Below are 22791 nucleotides of genomic sequence, written 5' to 3'. Positions count from 1 at the left end.
TCCCAAAGAAGGAAAAAAAAACCTTCCTCTTGACAGGAAGGAACTCACGCAAATGCAAGTCGCGTGCGCTGTGAGTGCTCACTTGGCCGCTGCTCTGCCAGCTTCACAAAGGGAGAGTGGTCCCTTCCTTTTTCTCCCAGGGGCGGCGCTGCCTCTATGATGCCCTGTCCGGGCTCCCACATGAGGGAAGCGGACGATGCGGATTATGCGGATGATGCGGATGATGCGGACGATGCGGATGATGCGGACGATGCGGATGATGCGGACGATGCGGATGATGCGGACGATGCGGATGATGCGGATGATGCGGGTGATGTGGATGATGCAGATGGTGTAGACGATGCAGACGAAGCAGGAGAAAGGGAACCCCCCGGGGAACTCCACTCTCGACGTGCCGAGCAGCTCGAAAAAAAAAAAAAAAAAATCCCCCACTTGGTACTATGCTCTCCCTAAGTGGATGCACATGAGAAAAGTACATAGAGCGATCAGGTGTGGAGAAAAAAATATCCTATTGGAGAGTCCTCATCGGGCCGCTGTCCTGTTGCGCCCTCTTATCTTTGTATATAGTGCTGATTTGGGAGTCCGTGGGTCGTTTGCTCTGCTTGGGCGGTTAAGCGGAAGGAAAGGGGCGATCATGGCAGGAGCATTCACCTCAGTGTCGATCGCCCGCCGCTTTCCTTCCGCTTAACCGCCGCTGCCATGCCCGGAAGATAAATGAGCGGCCCTTTTCCCCGGGAGTCGCCTCTCCCCCTCCCCCCTGCAGCGGAGATGCAGAAGAGGGCCTACAGCGAATCGGGGGCCCTGTCGAAGATAGCGCAGCGTGAGAAACGGAGGGGAAAAAACGGAAAAGAGAAAATTAACATGGGAGAGGAATGATATCAACCAGGGGGACCATATGAGAAAAAAGCCAAATGAAGTGAATCCCCCATGCGCAAGTGCACCTGGCCCGCTCCGCTTCCTCTGCATGGTGGCCTCGGCCTCGTCGTCGGTGCAACCTGGACGGATCAAAAAAAGAAAAAAAATAATAAAAAATAAAAAAATAGAATAGAATAAATTAGAATAGAATAAATAAATAAAATGGCTTAGCTGAACTCTTGTCAATAGGCATCCCCTTAGGGGACAGGGCCAGGAGAGGGTCCCCCCGCCACCACCACAACCACCCTCCCAGATGGGGAAACCCTCTTCTAGGGAGGAATGAGAAAGAATAGACCCGAATGTGTACTTATTACTGGTTGCACAGTATAAGGCTAACTTACCCCGTCTCACTTCTATCCCGTCACACACCTTCCCTTGTAGGGGGAGAGCGGGAGAAGGGCCTCAATACTGAGTCGAGTCGTCCAGATGACGCACGGACACACAAACTGCAAAGCGTCGTTGTACGCATAAAAAAACTGGAGGAGAAGGAAAAACCAACTCTACACACAGACCCAAAAGATAAGACAATTCTCTACTTCGACAAAGATTTCGAAATTGAGCAGTATCATTTTGACATGGTATTCGATGGAGACGATGACAATGAGAAAGTCTTTCTCGAAATAGGAGGACACACGATTATTCATAATGTCTGTAGAGGATTTAAAGAGACTATCATTGCTTATGGACAGACTGGAAGTGGAAAAACGTATACTCTCTTCGGATCGAATGAACAATTAGGGATAATCCACCATTTCCTGCATCACTTGTATCGAGTCAAGTGCAATGAGCTGAGAAATAAAACGATATATTTGAGTCTGTTTGAAGTTATTGGAGATAGGCTTGTCGATCTCATGACAAATGTCAGCGACAGGAACGCTCCGTTCTACACACAGGATTATTATTTGAAGACGATAAGGCACTCCTACAAGGTGGTGAACATCTCGAGCTTCGAGATGGCCAAGAAGATTATCGACACTGCCTGTCTGATGCGCAACGTGGAGGCCACCTCGCAGAATAGGAGGTCGGTTCGGCAGCGAAGCGGCCAAGCGGCCAAGCGGCGGAGTGACGGAGCGGTGGAGCGGCGACGCATCGGTCTAATGTACCCATTTAGCGCATCGGGTTAGCAGCTCACTCGACCGCCTCCCCCCTTCCCGCTTCTCTCTTCCCCCGCGCCAGGTCGAGTCGCTCCCACGCCATCATCCAGCTGTTCGTCAACATGTCCGATTTCACTCACCACGACGGAATGGAGACAACCCGAGACTACTACGGCGTCCTGACCTTCGTCGATTTGGTGGGCTGCGAGAGGGAGGAATTCAACACACAAGGGAGCCAAAACAGGAACGAGAAAACGTCGACGAAGTTTCTAAACTCCTCCCTCACCTCGCTCAACAAGATGCTTCGAAAGATGCAGGTAAGAGGGGTGGCAGCCTAAGGTCTGAAGCTGCGGTAAGGCAGCTCACCGGTATGCTTCTCCCTATGCCATCCCCTCGCCGCTTCCCCTCACAGATGGGAAACCTGGACGAGTCGGACAAAAGGCAAAGCGTCCTCTGCAAAGTTCTATTCAATTACATCAGGAAGACCTGCGGCGTGTGTCTCATCTTTTGCTTCAACCCGAGGCAATGCCAGAAGAGCGTGCGTAAATGAGGAGGAGGAGGGGGAGGAACGGGAAGGGGTGACATTCCATCGCCCCTTTCACGCGACTCTCCACGGGTGCACTGCGGAGCCACTGCGACACTGCCACTGCCACACCGCCGCTATCACAACTCCGCTACAAAAAAGGCACGTCGGTTTCTCCCCCTCCCCCCGCAGCTAACCAGCTCCACGCTCATCATGGCGAGCGACTGCAAAAAGATTAAAAACAAAAGGAAGCAGCTGATTTATGTGAAAACGGAAAACAGGGATCCCTTCTTTAAAGGAATGACCCACGGAAGGTATGGAAAGAACAACGGGCGAGGTGCAAGTCGAAATGGGGAGAGTCCCTTCTCAGGGGAATCCCCGTCCAGGACGAGCAGGAGGGATTCGTCAAAGGGGACATGGACTGGGAAAGAGGCAGAGGTGGGGGAAGAGGCGGGGAAACATGCAGGACAAGGCGTAGACGGAGCAGCTTCGAACAGCAACACGATCGCCGCAGACACCACGATGGGAGGCGACACCACGTTGGTTCTTCTTCACACCGGCGACGTAAGGGGGCACCAGAACGGCACGCACATCTTAACGTTCCGAAATGGGGACGACAAGCAGGAAGCACTTAAAAAACTGGTATGCGAATTGGTTAACCTAAATAAGGAGGAGGAAAAGAAAAAGGAGAAAACGATTCACCAGCTGCGGAGCCATGTCGATAAGCTAACCAAGGAGTGTTCCCACTGGAAGAGGCAGGCACACAACTATCACAACAAGTTAATATTGCTAAATAAAAACTACACCAAAATTAGAGAACTCTTATTTAGCACGCTGCACAGTGGTGGGAACGACATTTCGATAGGGACATTCGGCTCATCCACATCGTGTCATTCGTTTGTCCATCCCGATGAGGACAACTCTCCCCTTGGTGGAAATACACACGCAAAGGGGAATCAGCACGTTATGAGGGAACCACTCCACTGGGAGAAAAAAGAAGTCACTGAAAAGTATGATACACTTAGGGGGGACGATGTACAAACGGAGGGGGGAATCGCCACCTCGTACCAGAAAAAACATTACGGTGTGCCCTCCAGCCAGGCAAGAAACCAGAGTGGTGTCTCCAAAGGGATGGAATCTTTTATTGTATCAAGGGTTCAGGGAAGGAAAGAGGAGCACAACGGTGGCTACTCCCATCACGTGGAGGATGGAAGCACACAGAGGCAGGCAAGTACATACAGACAGGGAAGCACACAGAGGCAGGGAAGCACACAGAGGCAGGGAAGCACACAGAGGCAGGGAAGTACACAGAGAGAGGGAAGTACACAGAGAGAGGGAAGCACACATAGACAGGGAAGTACTTACAGACAGGGAAGTACACAGAGAGAGGGAAGCACACATAGACAGGGAAGCCACTCAGGGGTGGGGGCATCATCCACGTACACACCGTCGGGATGTAATAAAAGGGATGCTTCCGAATCGGACATTGTCGGCCGGAATGAGCAGGCCATTATAAAGGGCAGCAGTTGGGCGAAGGTACCAACAGGAGGAACTCAATTGGAGCCCAAGAGGGACGTCACGAATGGCAGCCAAATCACCATCGACTCGCTCACAACAAAAATACGGAATAGAATTTTGAAGTCAAGGAGCCTGTCCACGGCGGGGTGAGGGGTGGCCGGCCTGCACATCCAGTATAGTGTACGTTCCAGTCCGCCGTACGCGCTTGTTTGTGTTTTTTGCTCAACCGCTGAACCACTCCACCGCTCATCCACCGTTGTTTGTCACTTTTCTCCTCGAAACTTCCGTCACAGCAAATCATTTCACGCCAGTCCACGTGCATACACGAACGGCACGAATGTCGCATCGATATGCAACCCCGCCCACCGGGGGGAGAAAAACAGGACCTGCGCGCGGCAACCATTGCGACGAACATTGCGATTACCATTGCGATTACCATTTTATCGACCCTTCATTTGTGCATCTGCACTCTATGGTGAGGGAGCGGACTCTCTTCATCGGTTCTTTCCCCCCACTCTCCTATACCCAGCAGCCGCCAACGACGTTGATATCACTTTCGCGACATAAATGGAACAACGGCAACGAACAGAGGATCGATGCTGCATAGGAGCTGAACGAACCAAATGGGTGGGACACCCCACAGCAACAGCAGCAGTAACAGTAACAAATGAATAGGTGCTCAATCATCAGGCAGGTTAAAAAAGCGACAGGTTAGGGGCAGCAACAGAAAAAGGGAGAAAGTTCAATGGGGTCACTGACGCGAATGCGTCTCTTCCCTTAAAAAAAAAAAAAAGCAGTAGCACAGGCGGAAAAAAAAAAAAAAAAAAAAAAAACTTAAATGCATAACTACCCCCCCCGCCCTATACACACACAGCCATCAATCGCTCAAAGTACAATACTTCTCTTCTTTTTTTTATGGCAACGTGGCGGACAGTGGCAGGCGAAATTTGATCGATCATTTGGGTCACCATAACATACCATTTTGCGAAACGATTCGCGATGGTGTGAACTTTGCCACCTAGCCGCTTCACTAACGCTGATGCTTATTTTGTCAATTCAAATTATCTGTGGTATATTTTTTTTATTCTTTATTTTATATTTTTTTTTATATTTTTTTTATATTTTTTTTTCATTATTGCGCGCAGCAGGGGAGCCCCTCCACCACGCCGCTGTTATTTTATGTCACCTTGAGACTCCCACTTGGGATTGAATTTTTTTTTTTTTTGCGACCATGCTCTTGTTGCGAACTTGCGAGTTCTCTGTTTGCCTCTTGCTTCACGATTTGCTTGGTTTTATGCTTTTTTTTTTTTTTTTTTTTTTTCCTTTTGCCGTTTGTGGTTCTTTTTTTGCTTTCCGATTGGCTGACCGGTGAATGGCGCCAATTCGGCCGCAGATGTTGACACCGTAGCGCAGATTATGAAGCAAACGAATCGTCCCTGTTTGCATGCTTCCTCTCAGTAGGCACTTTGATCTCTCTTTTTTTATATGTTCCTTTTTAACCTCTTCATGTCCCGCTTTGAGTTTTTCCATCCCCCCGTACCATAGCCCTTCGGCCACCCGGCCTTCCCTTTTACTATAAATGATTTGATGAGACGTTCATTCTGAAGGGCTCCCTTCGCTTTACCCACACACGGACGCACTCGCACACACGCATATACATACCTGTTCTTTATTGCCCTTTTTTCTCGTTCTCTTATCCTCTTCCACACCCGATTGCTCCCATTCCCATTTTCTTCGCTTTATTTTCCTCCCCAAGGGGAAGTGGAGCAGCTAATCTCAGGTGAAGGACACAACATCGCTGACTCGTGACAGCTGCGTCGGTGCGAGGTCCTCTTAAGGGGGGGGGGCAGTTCCTCGGAAGAGTCCTCGCCAGTGGGTGATTGGCCCCGCATATACACACAGATGCGTAAACACTCTACATAGTGACCCATTTAGCGGCACTGTTCCCTGACCCCCTCAACAGAGAGAGGCACACAGTGAGAGGCACACAGTGAGAGGTACACAGTGAGACCTACACAGGGAGACCCCCCCCATTGAGACCTCCCTAAGTAAGCCATGTCGAACTGGGGCTTCTTCGGCGACTACGGGAGCTGGTTCACCGCCCCCAGCAACCAAGTCACCACAACAAACGGGGGGACGCCAAATGTAGGGACGAATGTACCGGCGAACATGCCGCCGAACATGCCACCGAACATGCCACCGAACATGCCACCGAACATGCCACCGAACATGCCGCCGAACATGCCACCGAACATGCCGCCGAACATGCCGCCGAACCTCGCGGAAGCCACAGCGAACAGACCCCCTGCGCAGGCATTTTTCGAGGATAGCTTAGACCCCCGGATTAGGGACGGAACAAGGAGTAGTGCGAGCAGCGGAGAGAACTCTCATGATAAAAATCGCCATAAATACAAATTCAAGCACAACAAACAGTACAGGTCAGATGAAAGAGAGTGGAGTGGAGTGATTGATGATGGAGGTAGACATCGCAGCAGTAGTAGTGGGAGAAGAGGGCCCGGAAGTGATCACAGCAGCAGGGGTGGCAGAGAAAAATACACGGATATGAAGGGAAATAGGCAGGAGGAAATGAGTAGAGGTAACAGTTGGAGAGAGTCTGGGTTAAGCGGCCATCCGAGGGGCGCCTCCCCGATGGGAGGTCATCCGAGGGGCGCCTCTCCGATGGGATCTCATCCGACTGGTCCCCCCCCAAGGGTCGCTTCCCCGATGGGAGGTCATCCGACTGGTCCCCCCCCAAGGGTCGCTTCCCCGATGGGAGGTCATCCGAGTGGAAGCGGCGAACATAGCAGCGGATTCTTTAGCAACCTCGGATTGGGCAATCTCTTCTCCAACATTGAAAGTGCACCAATTTGCAACGAATACAAGACAGGTTATTTCTTAGACGAGGAAGCAAAGAAGATCCTCGGGAAGGATGGAGATTCTGCCAATAAATCCTCTTCCAAAAGGGGAAGCAAATTTGGAGTAGGCTTGGATGGCACAGGGATGTTTAGCAGCGCTCCTACTGGTGCAGCCACGGATGCAAGTGGTGCCCCGGAGGGAACACCCGTATGTGTGGATACAACATATTATGACATTCTAAATGTTAAACCCACTGCCACGTCAAGTGAGATTAAATCGAGTTACTACAAATTAGCCCTGAAGTGGCATCCAGATAAAAATTCTGATGATCCTGAAGCCAAGTTGAAGTTTCAAAAAATTAACGAAGCATACCAGGTGTTAAGTGACTCAGAAAGGAGAGCAGATTATAACAGACATGGACTGAATGCAACGAAGGGTATGGTTCTTATCGATCCAGCTCTGTTATTTATGATGCTATACAGCTCAGATGAGTTGTCCGATTATATAGGTACCTTACGTGTGGCATTTTTTATCAAATTAGCATTCGAGAGTAACAGCTCTATTGAAGATATTAATATGCAGAGAGGGAAGATGTTCTCCGAAATGGAAGTAGAGCAATCCAAGAGGGAAGTCGAGTTGGCTCTCCTTCTAAGAGAGAGGTTACAACCATATGTCGATGGGGATGTAAAATGGGCAGAGAGAATGGAAAAAGAGATCACCGATTTGCTGGACTCCTCATTTTCAAGCTCCATTTTAGAATCCATTGGATGGACTTATCGTAATAGTGCTTCTTCGTTCATTGCTGAAGTGACGACTCTGTGGGGTATTGGAGCTGCTGTCCCGAATATACAGGCTCATACACGATCAGTTCAGAACAACTTTGGGCTAGCAACATCCATCATTAGTACCTTCTTCACGATGCAGAGGATGGCTTCTTTGAACGAAAGGTATGGCAACTCGGACGGCGTCGAGTGGAGAGGGGACACCAAGATCACCGCAGAGGGGAAAGACAGCCTTGGGGAGAGTAACACTCAGAAGGAGGGTCCAGACGGGGGTGGAAGGGGGAACTTGAGTGACAACTACGGTGGAGGGTATCCCAGTGGGGCCTATCCGAGTGGAGCCAATCCGAGTGCAGGCAATTCCAGTGCAGGCCCTCCCAGTGCAGGCCATCCCAGTGCAGGCCATCCCAGTGGTGGCAATCCCAGTCCAGGCTATCCCAATGCAGGCTATCCCAATGCAGGTTATCCCAGTGCAGGCTATCCCAGTCCAGGCTATCCCAGTGCAGGCCATCCCAGTCCAGGCTATCCCAGTGCAGGCCATCCCAGTCCAGGCTATCCCAGTGCAGGCTATCCCAGTGCAGGCTATCCCAGTGCAGGCTATTCCAGTAGGAGCCATTCCAGTGGGAGCCATTCCAGTGGGAGCCATTCCAGCGGTAACTCCAATCGGGGAAAGTTCAGCCATAAAGTTGGCGACAAGTTTAGCAATCTGTTTGGAGAGAAGCGGAAGGAAAAGAGAAGACACAAGAATAGGCACAAGGAGGGGGCGATCTCTTCAGGAGTGCCGGGTGTTGGCGGCGTTGGTGGTGCTCGCGGCTTTGGTGGCGCTCACGCCTTTGGCGGGGCTGCTGAAGCGGCGGGGCCAGCGCATCCCCGGAGCAGCAGCAGGGAGGCGATGCGCTGCGGCATTCCTCAACCGCAGCAGACGCATGATAATAACCCCTGGCGACCAATGCCAGATCGAAACAGACAAATGGATCGCCAAGCCAGCCTCGAGAAGAAGAGCAAGGAAGCGTTCGGCATCATTATAAGAAACGTGCTGAAGGTGGTCCTGTGGGATATAGAGTGCACCGTGAGGAAGGTGGCGGAAAAGGTCCTGCGCGATGAAGGGGTATCAATCAAAATAAGGTTGCAAAGAGCCAAGGCGTTAAAAATATTGGGGAAGATCATGCTGAGGGTATCCAAGACAAAGAAAGATATGAGCGACTCAAACGAATTCGACGTGAACAAGCTTTTCGAGTCAATCATTTTGAAGGCCGTGGAGAAGGCGGCGGCGGAGGAGGCCGCGTCGAGAGGCGAGCACGAGAGCGTCTTTAAGCGGGAGGCCCCTTAGCAGTAGGAGACGCGGAGATCACTACACCGGGTTTGCAAAATCGGCTGCATTTTGCGAAGTCTCCGTTTAAATTTTTTGTGAGAAAACATTATATATGGAAGGCGAAGTGGTCCCTTTGGGTAAGGTAGCAGACCCTCGCCGCCATGCAGAAAGACAAAGAAAAAAAAAAAACTGGAAAGGAAACCTTGCCAGTGGGTTTATTTGCACCAGTTGGGGTTCCTCCCATAGAAGCGGTTGCCGAAGAGCAGCTACAGAGACATACACATACAACTGCGCGTGTCAGACGTGCACACAGTGGTGTGAGCTGCTCTCACCAGGACCTCCAGCGACGGATGGCAATCTCAGCATGACAGTATCGGGATGGCATGCCACGCCACCTCTTGCCATTTCGGAAAGCCTTCATTTTTTTTTTAAGCCTGAGGTCTTCATTCCTCGTCCAAGGAGAGGAAGCCTAATCCGAATTATTTTTTTTTTTTTTTTTTCCTTTTTAGGATGTGTTTTTTCTTCCCGTGCGATACTTCGCACCCATTTTGTGCCTAACTATAGGAATGTTACCATTTGTGTGTTTTTCGTGTGGATCATTTTTTTCTTCTCTCTAGAGATACATGTTTTTTTGCATCCCCTATTGTGTTTTTTCATTTTCCATATCTGCTTCGCTGTTCTTCCCGTGTGACCAATTTTTTTCACTTTTTTTCCCGAGGCGTAGCAACAGTGTAAGTCGCTGCTTGTGCGAGGTGTGTGCCGCGGCGACGTCGGGAAATCTTATTGCGGCGTTGAGTCGTTGAGCCGTTCAGCCGTTCAGCCGTTGCGTCACTATAGCACTACCGCATTGCCTCTTCTTTTTTTTTCTCTCTCTCCATAGATGCGTAATTTTTTATGAAACATATCCAAGCCGCTGTGCGTTGGGCAGCGTGCCGGTGTGCCTCCTTGCGCTACTTCGCTTCCTCCATCAGCGCGCGCAGGTCCCGCAGGAAGGGCTCCGGCTGCGGGGCGGGGAAGGGCGCGAACGCGGGCGTCTGCAGGCACCGCAGCACTCGCGCCGGAAGATCCATCAAGCATTCACATACCTCCAAGTAATTGAGCGAATGTAAAAATCTTGCAAACGCCAGCTGATGATTATCCTTTAATTTGTCATTTACCACGATTAGCATTTTCTTCTTCATGCGTAACCCTTCGATGGTGGTGCCTGATCCGGCATGACTTAAAATGAGGTCAGCCTTTTGAAGATCCTTTTGTAGGTCCTTTTTGTATCGAAAGAATTTCACTCGCGTAAGGAAGTCCTCCTTATTTCTGCTATGTCTGTAGGTTAACTTCGGTTCGTAGGTGCCCTCACCTATCTGCATGGTCATTTTGGCGAAGCCTTGACGTCGGAGAAAGATGTGGAAATCCTTCGTGTCGATCTGCTTTATTAGATCATCGAATTTGTGCGACCCTACTGTGACAAACAGGATTTTGTTTCCTCCGTCTTTTGCTCCCTCCATTTTGGGTTTGTTCCTCTTTGGGGCCACATTACACCTAGGCCTCATACACTCCTCCTGCCGCCCCCTTTAGAAGGTTTCTTCCCAGAGAGGGGTGCCACCAATTTGTACTCTTGCGCGGTGTTCAGTGAAGGAAGGGAGGGGTAGGAAAAAAAAAAGAAAAAAAAAAAAAAGAAAAAGAACGTCCCCACTTGGGGCATATATAAAACGGGGGAGAGATCTTCCGATGGCATCAGCTCATCAGAAGGTACACCCATAAGGAGGGTCCCCCGTCACAGGGTTCTGGGGTGTCTTTGTTAGGGGGGCTACTTGTTCGAGCTCCCGCCAGGAAATACAAACGCGTAATTCAGCGTCAGGAGAGTATGCATTCCACACAACTGCCTGTTGATTCGTTTTATTAGAAAGAAAAAGGGTTGCACAGTCCATGTTGTTCTTCTCATGATTCCTCGCATGAACGTTTGATCCGCTCCGCCCCCCCCTTCGCATCATACACAAACTGCACATGTGCTCAAGTGTGGCCGCTTCTCCGGGGAAGCACAAACCCCATGTGAACACCTGCATGCATTCCCAAATGGCATAGACGGTTTCGTCTGTTGGGGTGGGGGACTACTTCTTTGGGAAGGGCCGGGGACATACCTTTGCTGGGTCTCGAATTACACAGTGGGGACCCCGCGATGTGTGAGGAGTTTCTCAACTGGTTATCTTCCCCCGCATGAGTCCCTTTTTAACTGCCATATTTGGCACATTTGCACATTGGCCATATTTTCCATTTTTCATCATCATGCTTTTATTTTATTGTATCTTTTTCTTTTTTTTTAAGCAGTCATTTCTGAGCAGCTGTGCACAATTTGCCTTTTTCGCCTGAACAACTTGGCTATTTTGTTAAAAAAAAAAAATCCCCCGAAAGGGTCTTTTTCGCCTCCACGTTCAGAAAAAAGGGGAGCAACGAAGCGGGGTAGCATCGAAGCAACGAAGCGACGAAGAAGCAGAGAAGCAACACACAATGGGAAGAACATTGAGGTAGATGGGAGTACCCCTTCCGATCAAACTAGCCTAAAGGAAGGGGCCGCCCTGGGGAGGAAGGTCCCCGAAGGAAGGTGGACAACCGTGATAGGGACAATTGCACGTGGGACAACTGCACGGTGACCGTCCCCTTTCCCACGATGCAACTCGCACGGCGACCACTCCACTGGGCTGAGCATGCCGAGTTTGCCGCGAATATCAACCCCCCCCTCCCCGCCGCTTCCCCAAAATGAACTTCGCAAAGAAGACGCAGTACAACATCAAGGTGGACATCCACGAAGTGAAGGATCTGAGCTTCCGCGAGAGCGCAAACGAAAAGGAGATCATCCCAAACCCCTACGTCCAAGTCACAGTCAATAATGAAAGCAAATGCACGCCGAAGAAAAATCAAGCAGTGAACGTGGAATATAATACGTCTTTCAATTTTTCGATGGATTTGACTGATTACCATTTTCAGCGAACCAGTATAGACGTGTGTGTGTTTCACAAATACACAATACAGAGTGCCCTTATTGGAAAATGCTCCTTCGGATTAAATTACGTTTACTCGAAAGTGCAGCACTGGCTGTATAGGATTTGGGTTAAGTTAAGAAACCCAGACTTACCCCTCGACGAAGTGGGATTTCTGCTCATTTCCGTGGGGGTGTATGGTCCCGGGGATGCCATTCCAATCATCAATGATAGTGTGAAGACAAACATAAGTGACTCTGTGAGTAGGTCAAATGCTGCTGGATTGGCAGCAGGAGGTGATTCTGCTCCCGCTGCTGAAGGAGGAGAAGAGGATGACAACACCGAGTTCGGGGCGAACAAAGGGCTCGACATACACATCACACACTATGACCTATGTGTGAACATCTTCCGGGGACAGGACATGGATTTTATCGGCAGCAGTATGTTATTTTCCAACACATTGGAGCCCTATGTGAAGGTAACGCACAACGGGTTCGAGGAGAGTACCAAAGTGATTAGAAATGACCCAAACCCTGTGTGGAATCTGAGCGTACACATCCCAACGTGCACTCCATGTTACGATAAAAATATAATCATCGAGCTGGTGAATGGAGAACATAATGGGGTAGTCATGCTGAGCGTTTTGCTAGACTTGTTTGACATTCTAAAAAGGGAACTGCACCCAAGATGGTATAACATATATTACAATCCGCAGAACCAGATTGCCCCGAGAAATAGTCTATATAATCAGAACGTTAGTGCTAATGCACCTGGTGTGACTCAGACTGGTAATGCCCCGACATCGGCTAATGCACTAGGGAATTATCTCTTCTCAGCCACGGCGGAAAAGTTATTCAAAAATGCAACACAAGGAATCAATATTAATGAAATTTTGGGAGTAACCAAAATGCAGAATATGTTTTCCTACGACGACAATCTGAAGGAGTTTTATCTCTACGGAGGAAGAATCTTCCTCAGTGTAAGTGCCACCAAAACGCATGCACCAGGACCTATACGGATAAAGTCAGCTAGAGTAGAACCAGACCCACCGAATAAGGAGTTCATTTTTTGCGCCGACATTTATCAGATATTGTCTGTACGGAGTAGTCACAACAAGGGGGGAAACTATAACTCAGAGAATATCCAAGGAGGGTATAACAAAACGTATGATGGGAATGGAGACAGCATCGTATGTGTTTGTGGATTGGGCCCACATAAACTGAAAACGTCTGTACTTCTACCAAACGAAGTAGGGTCCTACGTCCTGAATGAGAGTACAGGACGGATAAATGAATTTCGAATCTTCTTACCACAGAGCAATACCGATCAGATATATGACATCTTCCTCTACATTTACGTCAAATCGAACCTTGCCGTGACGGATTGGATAACTAGCCGCAGGAGTGTCTACAATGCATCTGGTGGGGGAGGAATACATAACAATAGAGACTTATACGACACAGGGGATGTAAAAAACGGTATGAAATTAAATCATATGAGTTCCATAAATAAGCAGTCAGAAGATCCTTTCAATGACTCCGATCTTATGAGCAATTATAAGCTAAAGAGTTATGTACGCATCCCTTTTAAGTACCTCCTACTTAATGAGAACAAGCCCAAATGGTTCTCCATGAAAAATGTGGACACTAATTCCCTTGATTATAGCATCTCGTTTTATGCCAGCCTGGTTCCATTTCATCTTTTTAAGAAAAGGCAGCAACGATTGGAATACAAACTGTGTAGGTATTTCTTCCGGGCGTTAATCTACGAAGGGTTACATTTCCCTGCAAAGGGGTACGACTCCTTTCCAGATCCGTACATAAAGGTTGAATTGGCAGGACAGACGATAAAGACAAGCACGATCTTGCACACACTGAATCCGAATTACTACGAAGCGTATGAGGTAGAAGTGATTCTCCCTACAAATTTGAACCTCGCTCCGGACATATCGATTGAGGCCTTCTCTGTTAATAAGACGTTCCTCTATAACGATGACGACATACTGCTAGGTTCTTGTACTTACCCGATTATGAAGGTCCCCATAGAGTGGAAGCGCTCTCCTGTTTGGGTAAACCTGAAATCGTCTCAGTATAAAAAATGCAAAGCGAAGCTTTTGGTCGGGTTTGAATTAGTCCCCTTGGAACGGGTTCTAGATGACAGTTACCCTTTTTATGATGATATCAGACCTTCTACTTTGCCAGGACACGTGTCTCTGTTCCTTGTTGGCATACGTATGTTCAAACCGTTAAAGAACCCCTCCGTGACTGTCTGTTTCGGGAGAGACGTGGACGACACATCTCAGTTTCTTTGGCACGAAACGGTTAGTAAAGTAATATCGGGGAAGGAAGGCAACTGGAATTTTCTAAAATACTTCTCACTCGATGTTGCCTTGCCAAAGCGGATGCAACATCATAGTTTTCTCGAAGTACGTGTGGAGGACAGAGAAGCAACTACTGGGTTCACTTCCACCGGAGGGAATGCCTCCCAGTCAGCCAAGGCAACCAACAATAACAACTTAATCGGCACGGCGTACATCACGCTGAACCCGTTACTTCCTTGGCTAGACAAGTATGAGAAGAAGGAGTGCGTCGAATTATTTAAGTTACATCTATTGGAGGAGGTTCTAATGGAAGATGCGGAACGGGCACGTAAACCTTACAACAGTGCTCTGGTGTATAAGAAGAGCTCCATGGCTTCGAGGAAAATCACGAATAGGCTATTTGACTGTGAGGGAGGAGAAGGAGGAGGTGGCACAGATGATGAGGGGCACGGAGACGGAGGGGCCCGAGGAGGGGGGTTCCACGCTTTGTCTTTGAATATGCTGGAGGAGGGCGCCTCCGAGGCGGGCGACACACGGGCAGATGACGAGGTCGTCACGGAGGCGGCGATGGAGGCGACCATCGAGCTGGGCGGGCCGGGCTTCGACCCTGAGGAGGAGGAAGAAACCCTCCGAACGGGGAACCCCGCCTGGGAGGACGATCTGGATCATGGCGATGGGGCGACGGGGGGGAAGAAGCAAGACGGTAAGATGCAAGACGGTAAGAAGCAAGACGGCAAGAAGCAAGACAGTAAGAAGCAAGACAATAAGAAGCAAGACAACAATAACGCAGAGAAGAACCATGGGACCTCCGCGCAGCCCCACCTCAGCAGGAAGAAAAAGAAGAACATGAGCAAATTCCCCAACACGGAGTACGTACCTTATAATGACCCCGATTTCGCAAACGTGCGGATAGAGGAGGCACTGGAGCACGTGTGTTTCAAGGCTAGCGAATACACGAGCGATCCAGCTGTCACTGTGGAGGAGAATCAGCATGGCGAAAACGACAGTAACGCGAGCCAAAGGAAGATAAAGTTAAGAGACGTGAACTTCTTCAAAGGGAAAAACTACGAAGAAGGGAAGGAAAAAAAGAACCAACATGAGAGTAAAAAAAAAGAGAAAAAAACGATTCATGGGTTCAGCGAAGACGCACTAAACTTCCAGTTATCGATAGCTGGAGATGATGAACAAGAAGAAATACAGAGGGATGAGATGTTATACGAATATGAAGTGGATATGAATGTGGATGATTTACCTTACCTACGAGCAACCATATTTAGATGCACCGATTCGGGCATTCCAGAAGCAGTAGGGTATCTCAAATATCTGTGTAATGTGTATGATGACAATACTATTCACCTGAAAAAGGAGATGTTGAAAAAATGCGAAAATCTGGTTAGTGAATACAAGATGACTCGTAATTTAGTTGTTCGAGCTTATATCATCCAAGCGAGAGGGTTGAATCCTCCATCTGGAGCAACAGACATAACGACCTACGTTTGGATAAAGAATAGCAACGAGATTACTAATATCCCTGGAGGGTTGTCTCATAACATTAAAGACATAGGGCATATTAAAAGACAAGGGTACAAGCCGGAATTTAATAGGTCCTACCAGCTTCTGTGTTCTTTTCCAGATGAATCCATCATCCAGGTGTGTATCATGAATCAGGGTTCTATCTCAGATGAGGTGATCGGTTACACGTATATCGATATGGAAGACAGATACTTCAATCCCAGGATAAGACAGCTCATGATGGATGATAACATGCCCATCGAGTTAAGATCGTTGAAGTTAGAAAATAGTACCATCTCTCATGGATCGTTAAGATGCTGGTTTGAGATTTTCACCGAAGAGTTTGCTCAAAGGAATCCAGTAAAGATTCTATGCTCCAATGAGCCCGATGATTATCAGCTCAGGCTAGTCATCTGGAAGGTCAACAATGTTGCCATGGATGATAGTCCCACCATTAGCCTCTTCGTTAGATGCATATACACAGATGAAGATACAGAAGATAAGAGAGACACAGACACACACTACAATAGCAAGGATGGCAAGGGTGTCTTCAATTGGCGATTTGTCTACAATGTGAAGATACCTACTAATGCCACTAACATCAAGGTGCAGGTGCATAACTACGCCCTGCTGTCTTCCAGTGAGCCCATCGGCGAGGCCACGCTCAACCTGGCTGCGCCCTTTTATCGCGCCAGGAAGAAGCGCGGCCTCTACCACATCCCGAGGTAGGTGCAGAGGGGAAGCGGCCACACACCAGTTATGAAAACACCCCTTACCCACCCTTTGTAACTGCTTAGCACATAACCCCGACGCCTATCGCCCCCTATCCCCCCGACCAGGTTCTGGCTGCAGTGCAAGCACCCCGCCCACAAGAACAAGGTGCGCGGCAGCGTCGAGGTCGAGGCGTGCATTCTGCCCAGGGCGGAGGCGGAGGTCGACCCCGTCGGAAACGGCCGGGACGAACCCAACAAGGATCCCTTCCTCCCCCCCGTCACGGAGAACAGGACGTACGTCGATTGGGTCACCATCAACGAGAAGTTCGGAGCCGCCACGGCGTCCATCATGCACGGCTTGAAGTGGACAGGTGGGGCTCCCCTAAGGCTGCCAGGAGTTCCTGCAGTTAGAGAAGACCAACCAGTCGGAGCGAACCAACCACTTCGACCAGTTCGATCAGTTCGATCAGTTCGAGCAATTGTTCGTTTTGCACAACTGGGGTGTCACACTCGACTATGAAAGAAAGAAAAAAAAAAAACAAAAAAAAGAAGAAAAAAAAAAGTTAATATCCTTGGTGTCCCTCTAAACCACCCCACTCCCACCCCCTGCAGGTGTCTGGATCGTCGTGGCCTTCGTGGTCGTCGGTGTGTTTTTCCTCCTCTTCCTTTTGAAGTGACAGCGCGGGAGGGCGGTGCACCAGGAGGTACTCAGAAAGAGGTACTCTCCTGGAGATACTCTTCGTGCACCCCCCCGTCAGCGGTAGAGGTAGAAGAAGGCCAGGTAGTCCAGGACCCCAATCCGCCTCTGCTCAAACAAGTGGTAATTCCGCAAAACACACTCATTCATGTGGGAGACGCGCTTAGCCAGCGTCCACATTTTTTTATAAATAGAAATATACTTTGGGTTTTCTTTCCTGATTTTGTAGAGGTAGGCTGCATTTTCGCAGAGGAGAGTTACGGCTGAGTCGAGATCCCCTGCGTTGAATGTTCTTCTGATGGTTTGTCCGGCGTCTGGGCGACCCGTCGGAGGTGCAGCGGTAGGGTTGGCTGCATTGGCGGCATTGGGTGCGTTATCTGCGTTGACTGCATTGGGTGTGTTGACTGCATTGGCCTCGTTGTGTGATTCCCCCCTGGTGGGCCGCTCCTTCATTCGAGGCGTACCCCCTTCGTAGTAGAACCCGTCGTCCAGCGCAGAACCGGCGACAACCACAAGCAGGTCCATGTTCTGGTACAGATTGAGGATGTCGGCCCGTCCAGCGGACGAAGCCGTGTCTAGTAGGAAGTATATATACGAAGTGATCATCTGAATGCGCTTCGCGATAGGGACAAAGGGGACCAAGGTGGGCACGGTCACGGAGGGGTGGTGGGCTCGGTAGACCCCATTCGATCGGTCGGCTTCATCGGCTTCATCGGCTTGATTCGCTTGATCCGGTTGGTCCGATTGGTTGCATCCCCTCGGGAGTGTGATCAGCTGGATGGCTCTCTTGTACAGTTGGTGCGCCTTTTTCGCGTCGCGCACATCGTAGTCGTAAAACTCGGCCATGTGGAAAAGGGTATGAAGGTTATGCCCCTGGGGGGATGGCTCCTCAGAGGGGTGGATACTACCCACGGAGAGAAGATCACTCTCCCTGAATGGAAGCGAATGTTTTCCGTCGAGGAAGGTCCTCTGGACGAACTTGTAAAGGGTGAACCCAATTTTGTTGTATCGGAGGATATCGAGGTGGGATCTTGCCACGTCCACAATGTGTTCCTGACACTTTGAATCTGTCTGCATGCATCTGGAGATCCAGGGGATGTAGAACCTGACATGAGCGTACTTCCCCTCGTCGAACTGCTCATAAGGAGAATCATCCAATACATGTACGGGATCAAAATAGATCACACTAAACTTTCCGTTTCGATACAGAGTCTTATAGTTTCTGTCGTCATACAACACACGCTGGCAGAATTTCATACTTGTTCTGTGTCTACATCTGGCATAGTCTGAACCCACGAGCTCAGCAATGCTGAAGGCATTGGTCGCTTCGTTGGAGATAGAAGCACATCTGTAAATGTTTGCCACGAAGTAGCGGACCTTGTATCTATCGTAGTAGTACCTTTTGGCATCACTGAAAGGGAGACATGAGGAAAACATGTAGTAATCCTGCACTCTCCTTCGCATGGCTACATTTTCATACTGTGGGTTCAGAACCATCTTAAAGTTGGTTGTCGATCTGAGGAAGCTAGATGTAGGGATGTCTGTAAGAATGGGTTCACCTTCCTTCAGATTCTGGCGAAGCCACACGACCAGATCGAGGTTCTTCTCTATGTTGACTGGCTCGTTCCCCGTGAGGTTAACGTACTCGTACGTCGGGAAGTACTTCGCAAATGGGTATGCGCACTCCAGGAGGCAGATCCCCTGGATGATCAGGCGGGATAGGTTCTTCTTGCTGGCCCTGCGTGGGGGAGGGAAGCGGTGTATTATTCAGTTGCGTATCGTTCAGCGGTGTATCGTTCATGGGGGTCTCCGTTGAGTGCTGGATACCATAGGCCCCAAATCGGGAATGTGTGGGGTGCCCCACGTGATCAGCTCTAAGAACAGAAGGTGACTTCCCAAGTGGAAACGCGTCTCCCATACCCGAGGTGGAGCAGATTTTCCCGTGTGACGCTGTAGATGTCCCCAAGGAGGAGTGGAGACCCCACAAGACTGCTAAGCAGACACATGAGGGGCAGGGCCAGGACACGCAAGCGGGAGATTATCAGCATCAGCAGGACGAAAAAGATAAACTGGACCACCAGGTAGAGGAACTGCGCGTGGAACACTTCGAACCGGACGCGTACCCCCCTGTCGCAGTAGCTCACACGCAATCTGTTGCAGACACCCAATTTGTCGCCCCCTTGTTCGTCGCAGCCACTCACACTCAATTTGGCGCGCCTTTGTTCGTCGCTTCCACCCCGCGTGGCTCGCCAAACGTGTGAAACATAATTCACCCCGTAGAGAAGCAGAATCAAGTTAAAGAAGACGAAGTAATCAAAGAGGGAGGTCTCCCTTATCATGCTGAACATATGTCTGGTAAAGGGATTGAATTCTGAACCCACACTGTAAATCATGCTGTCGAAGTCGTGGCTACTTAGATGCAGACGCACTTTTAGAAGAGACAGAACGTGCGAGTCATCCTTCTCCATTCCAACGGTAGTCAGTCGAAGGAGAAGGAAGATCACTATGGACGTGATCCCCTTCTTCAGCATGAACGCTAGTTGGCTTCGTAACTGGGGCAACTGGAGGGGTAATATCCAAGGGGGGTCTATCTCACTCGGGGCACCATCCCTTCGGTTAGAAGCGGCTTCAGGTCTTCCATCATGGATATTGCCACGTCTTACCTCATTGGCACCGCCACGTCTTACATCATTCGCAGTGCCACCTCCCCGTCGGTAAAGCACATTCGTAATAATGAGGCTAGCCAACACGAATGGCAGATAGGTACACATCAAATAACGTGGGAAGAAAGTCGCCAACAGAGAAACGACGTAAGAGCAGGATAATGTCACGAGGATGCTGTGCAACTCCTTCTGAATGTTAAATCCAAGTAAGTCTAATCCGAACAGAGCCACCACATGGGTCAGCGTGACGAAAACGGAAAACTGCCAGGTGATGAAAAAAAGGAAGGACGACAGGAAGAGGAAGACGAGGTAGGCGTTATGTTTCTTCTGCGCGAGTGGGTGCGGAGGACGGTTCAGATGTAAAAGCGGTGAGGGCATCGAAAGGAGGGGGAGAAGCCAATTAGGGTGATGTCCATGCGGTAGGTAGACACACGCGTAAGGTGAGGTAAACCCGCTTCTTTCCCTTGCTCCCCCCCTTTTTTGTTTGTTTTTTGTTCTGTTTTTTTTTTTTTGTTTTGTTTTGTTTTTTGTTTTTTGTATTTTTAGTGGAGACGGGATTTCACCGATGCATATTTTCCATTCCTGTGTCACCTTCCTCTCCCGTAAAATGGTGTAAATGAGTAAGATGTTGCACCACATGTAGACTGAGGCGAAGTTCTCTCTCAGTGGGAAGGCTGCAGGGGAGGAGAGCATTAGGTTGGCACGCATAGAATGTTGGAATGTTGGAGGCGCACAGAAGACTGCCACTGTATAGCATAAGGGCCCCCCCCATCTGTGCTACCTCCCCTTCCTGGTGGGACACTCCACAGAACCCACCTGACAATCGCATGATGAACTTCTCCCTATAGCAGGAAAAAAAAAGCATCAGAAAAATGACGCCCGAAATGTAGGACCGTCCTGAGAAGAGGAATGAACAACAGGGGCAGAGCAATGGTGGGGGAGGAAAAAAGGAAAAGTGACTCCTGTGGGGCAGGAGAAACGGAAAAATCACTCCTTCTGGGGGTAGTCCCCCTTTTTACCCAAATAAACGGAGAAAAAGAATAAGACGCCGACGCTGGCAGCCTGGGAAAGCAGAACTGAAAGGGGAAAAAAAAATGAAAGAAGGAAGGAAGGGAAGAAGGAAGGAAAGACGGTCCTCCATTTTCGGTGATGACCTGTCCTGAAGCAACTACATCTGTTGCACAGACGACAGGGACGAAATGAAGAACAGCATATGTTGCCTCTTAACCTCCGCGAGGACATACCTCCGTGTACGTAAAAATTGAAAGGTGTTAGGAAGCGCTCCTTTAAATTAAGCATCCTCCAGACTGTTCCGAGGACAATTTCTGAGGGTAGAAAAAAGGAGAGGTGCAGATTTGTCTACACGAGGGAAGCCTCATTTGTGTGCGTGGTGAGACGATAGGAGAGTGTAAAAAGGGAACCACCTTATAATGTGAAGGAACCGTTCCAGGACTTTTTTGTGCTTACCGGGGTAAATGTTGAAGCGCCGAATGGCATTGATCGTATTGGGGTATTCGCTTCTTTCATCGTGTCTGAAGGGGAAGGCGGTGAGAGGTGATCAGTGCGTGATGGGCGCTGCGTGGTGATGTGTGAACACGGGGCCGTCAAGTCTCCTCTCTGGGCCACCACGCCTCCTCTCGGGGGCTTCCCCAATTGTGCAAGGTACATAAGCAGCTTGATGCCCTCCAGGTAGGTCTCCGATTTCACGATGTCGTCATAGAAGGAGAAGTAAAAGGATTCCTGTGGAGTGGAGAAAGTGAAGCGGCACACCATCCGTCTGTTTGAATTTGCAACACAGAGTGTTGCTTCGTTGAGCAGGTCACGTTGGTACACGGGGGTTGCTCCAGGGAGGTTGTGGTACCTCCGAGTAGAGGGACAGTTTCTGTTCTTCATAGTCTCCATAAAAGGTGTATCGGAATCGTTTGTAGAAGGTGAGTTTCACGAAGAGGCTGCACGGGGGGCATCAGTGAGGAGGGGGAGGAAGTGTGGACAGATAAATGGTCTGTACGAGTGATCCACACCACAGCATGCTGCTCTCCCGTAGGAGGGTGCCACTTTATGAGGAAAAGTGTTATCCACTCTCTCTTCCCTCGCGAATCTACACGAGTGTGCAGCAAGCTTATTTGTGATCTGCTCAAAGGGGAGTCACACGGGAAATGCGTCCATGGTTTGAAGCGTCCATGGTTTGAAGCGTCCATGGTTCGAAGCTTCAATGCTTCGATGCATCTGTGCGTCTCTCTCCTGGATGCGTTACCACACGAGCAAGGAGAAAAGAAAGAGCTTCAGCTTGCACGTTTCCATTGGGAGCGCGCATGTTGAATGGGACGTGCTGCGTTTCATTGCGTTGCGTTGTGTGTGTTTTTTTTGGGGGGGACGGGCGAAGGCGCAACTGTAACGCTAACTGAGCCCTGCGAGGGTTGCCGCGGCGGGACGTAGACAAAAAATGGTTCGATGAGCTCGTGGTCGTAGCGATAAAAAGGGCGAATTGTCACCAATGCGATGAAAAATAAAATAAAAAAAAAAATAAAAAATTAGAATAAACAAATGAACTATCGTGATGGTCGATCCCCGTAACGTCCTAACGAAGCCGGCACAGACTTTTTCTTCTTTGCTACAATCCACAATTTCCCTAATCGAGCTCCTCGCGCAAGTGCAGAGTGCCTTCACTGAAATCGTCCCACTGCACCTGGCGAAGTAAACAACGGGGGAGGAAGTTTAGCCAAACGTGGGACATTGCCAGAGTTGGCAGCATTGCAGATCAGTCATTCGTGTCTAACCATGGGGTAGCAGCAACATGAACACATACACAAAAAAAAAAGGAAGAATGCTCACATAAGTTAAAAAGAATTTTACACTTCTGCGCGAATGAAGGTTTAGTAGCTGCGACAAAAAAAAAGTGGACCAATTGGTATGCCTACAC

The 22791-nt window shown here is 49.4% G+C and overlaps 5 protein-coding genes across 5 annotated transcripts; 3 read left to right on the top strand and 2 right to left on the bottom strand.

Moving 5' to 3' along the window:
- Positions 1-180: 180 nt before the first annotated feature.
- Positions 181-4200, top strand: C922_02924 (hypothetical protein; the record flags this gene model as incomplete). The annotated part of the gene is made up of 6 exons (XM_008818522.1): positions 181-391; positions 764-820; positions 1297-1936; positions 2092-2326; positions 2422-2547; positions 2725-4200. The coding sequence occupies 6 exons, from the start codon at positions 181-183 to the stop codon at positions 4198-4200; spliced, it is 2745 nt and encodes a 914-aa protein (XP_008816744.1).
- Positions 4201-6105: 1905 nt separating this feature from the next.
- C922_02923 (hypothetical protein) lies at positions 6106-9015 on the top strand (the record flags this gene model as incomplete). The annotated part of the gene is made up of 1 exon (XM_008818521.1): positions 6106-9015. One exon carries the CDS (start codon positions 6106-6108, stop codon positions 9013-9015), a length of 2910 nt encoding a protein of 969 aa, XP_008816743.1.
- Positions 9016-9947: 932 nt separating this feature from the next.
- On the bottom strand, positions 9948-10496 carry C922_02922 (beta-1,4-N-acetylglucosaminyltransferase; the record flags this gene model as incomplete). The annotated part of the gene is made up of 2 exons (XM_008818520.1): positions 9948-9998; positions 10083-10496. The coding sequence occupies 2 exons, from the start codon at positions 10494-10496 to the stop codon at positions 9948-9950; spliced, it is 465 nt and encodes a 154-aa protein (XP_008816742.1).
- A 1249-nt stretch (positions 10497-11745) lies between these two features.
- Positions 11746-17188, top strand: C922_02921 (hypothetical protein; the record flags this gene model as incomplete). The annotated part of the gene is made up of 3 exons (XM_008818519.1): positions 11746-16523; positions 16638-16882; positions 17124-17188. 3 exons carry the CDS (start codon positions 11746-11748, stop codon positions 17186-17188), a joined length of 5088 nt encoding a protein of 1695 aa, XP_008816741.1.
- A 77-nt stretch (positions 17189-17265) lies between these two features.
- On the bottom strand, positions 17266-22069 carry C922_02920 (hypothetical protein; the record flags this gene model as incomplete). Its single annotated transcript, XM_008818518.1, has 10 exons — positions 17266-18946; positions 19129-20198; positions 20463-20545; positions 20688-20768; positions 20891-20947; positions 21116-21196; positions 21339-21403; positions 21538-21611; positions 21733-21820; positions 22023-22069. 10 exons carry the CDS (start codon positions 22067-22069, stop codon positions 17266-17268), a joined length of 3327 nt encoding a protein of 1108 aa, XP_008816740.1.
- Between the last annotated feature and the right edge of the window lie 722 nt (positions 22070-22791).

The sequence above is a fragment of the Plasmodium inui genome (assembly GCF_000524495.1).
Source record: "Plasmodium inui San Antonio 1 unplaced genomic scaffold supercont1.11, whole genome shotgun sequence".
Taxonomy (NCBI): Eukaryota; Apicomplexa; class Aconoidasida; order Haemosporida; family Plasmodiidae; genus Plasmodium; species Plasmodium inui.
Note: the sequence above shows the minus strand (reverse complement) of the source record. Positions and strands in the feature narration are given on the sequence as shown.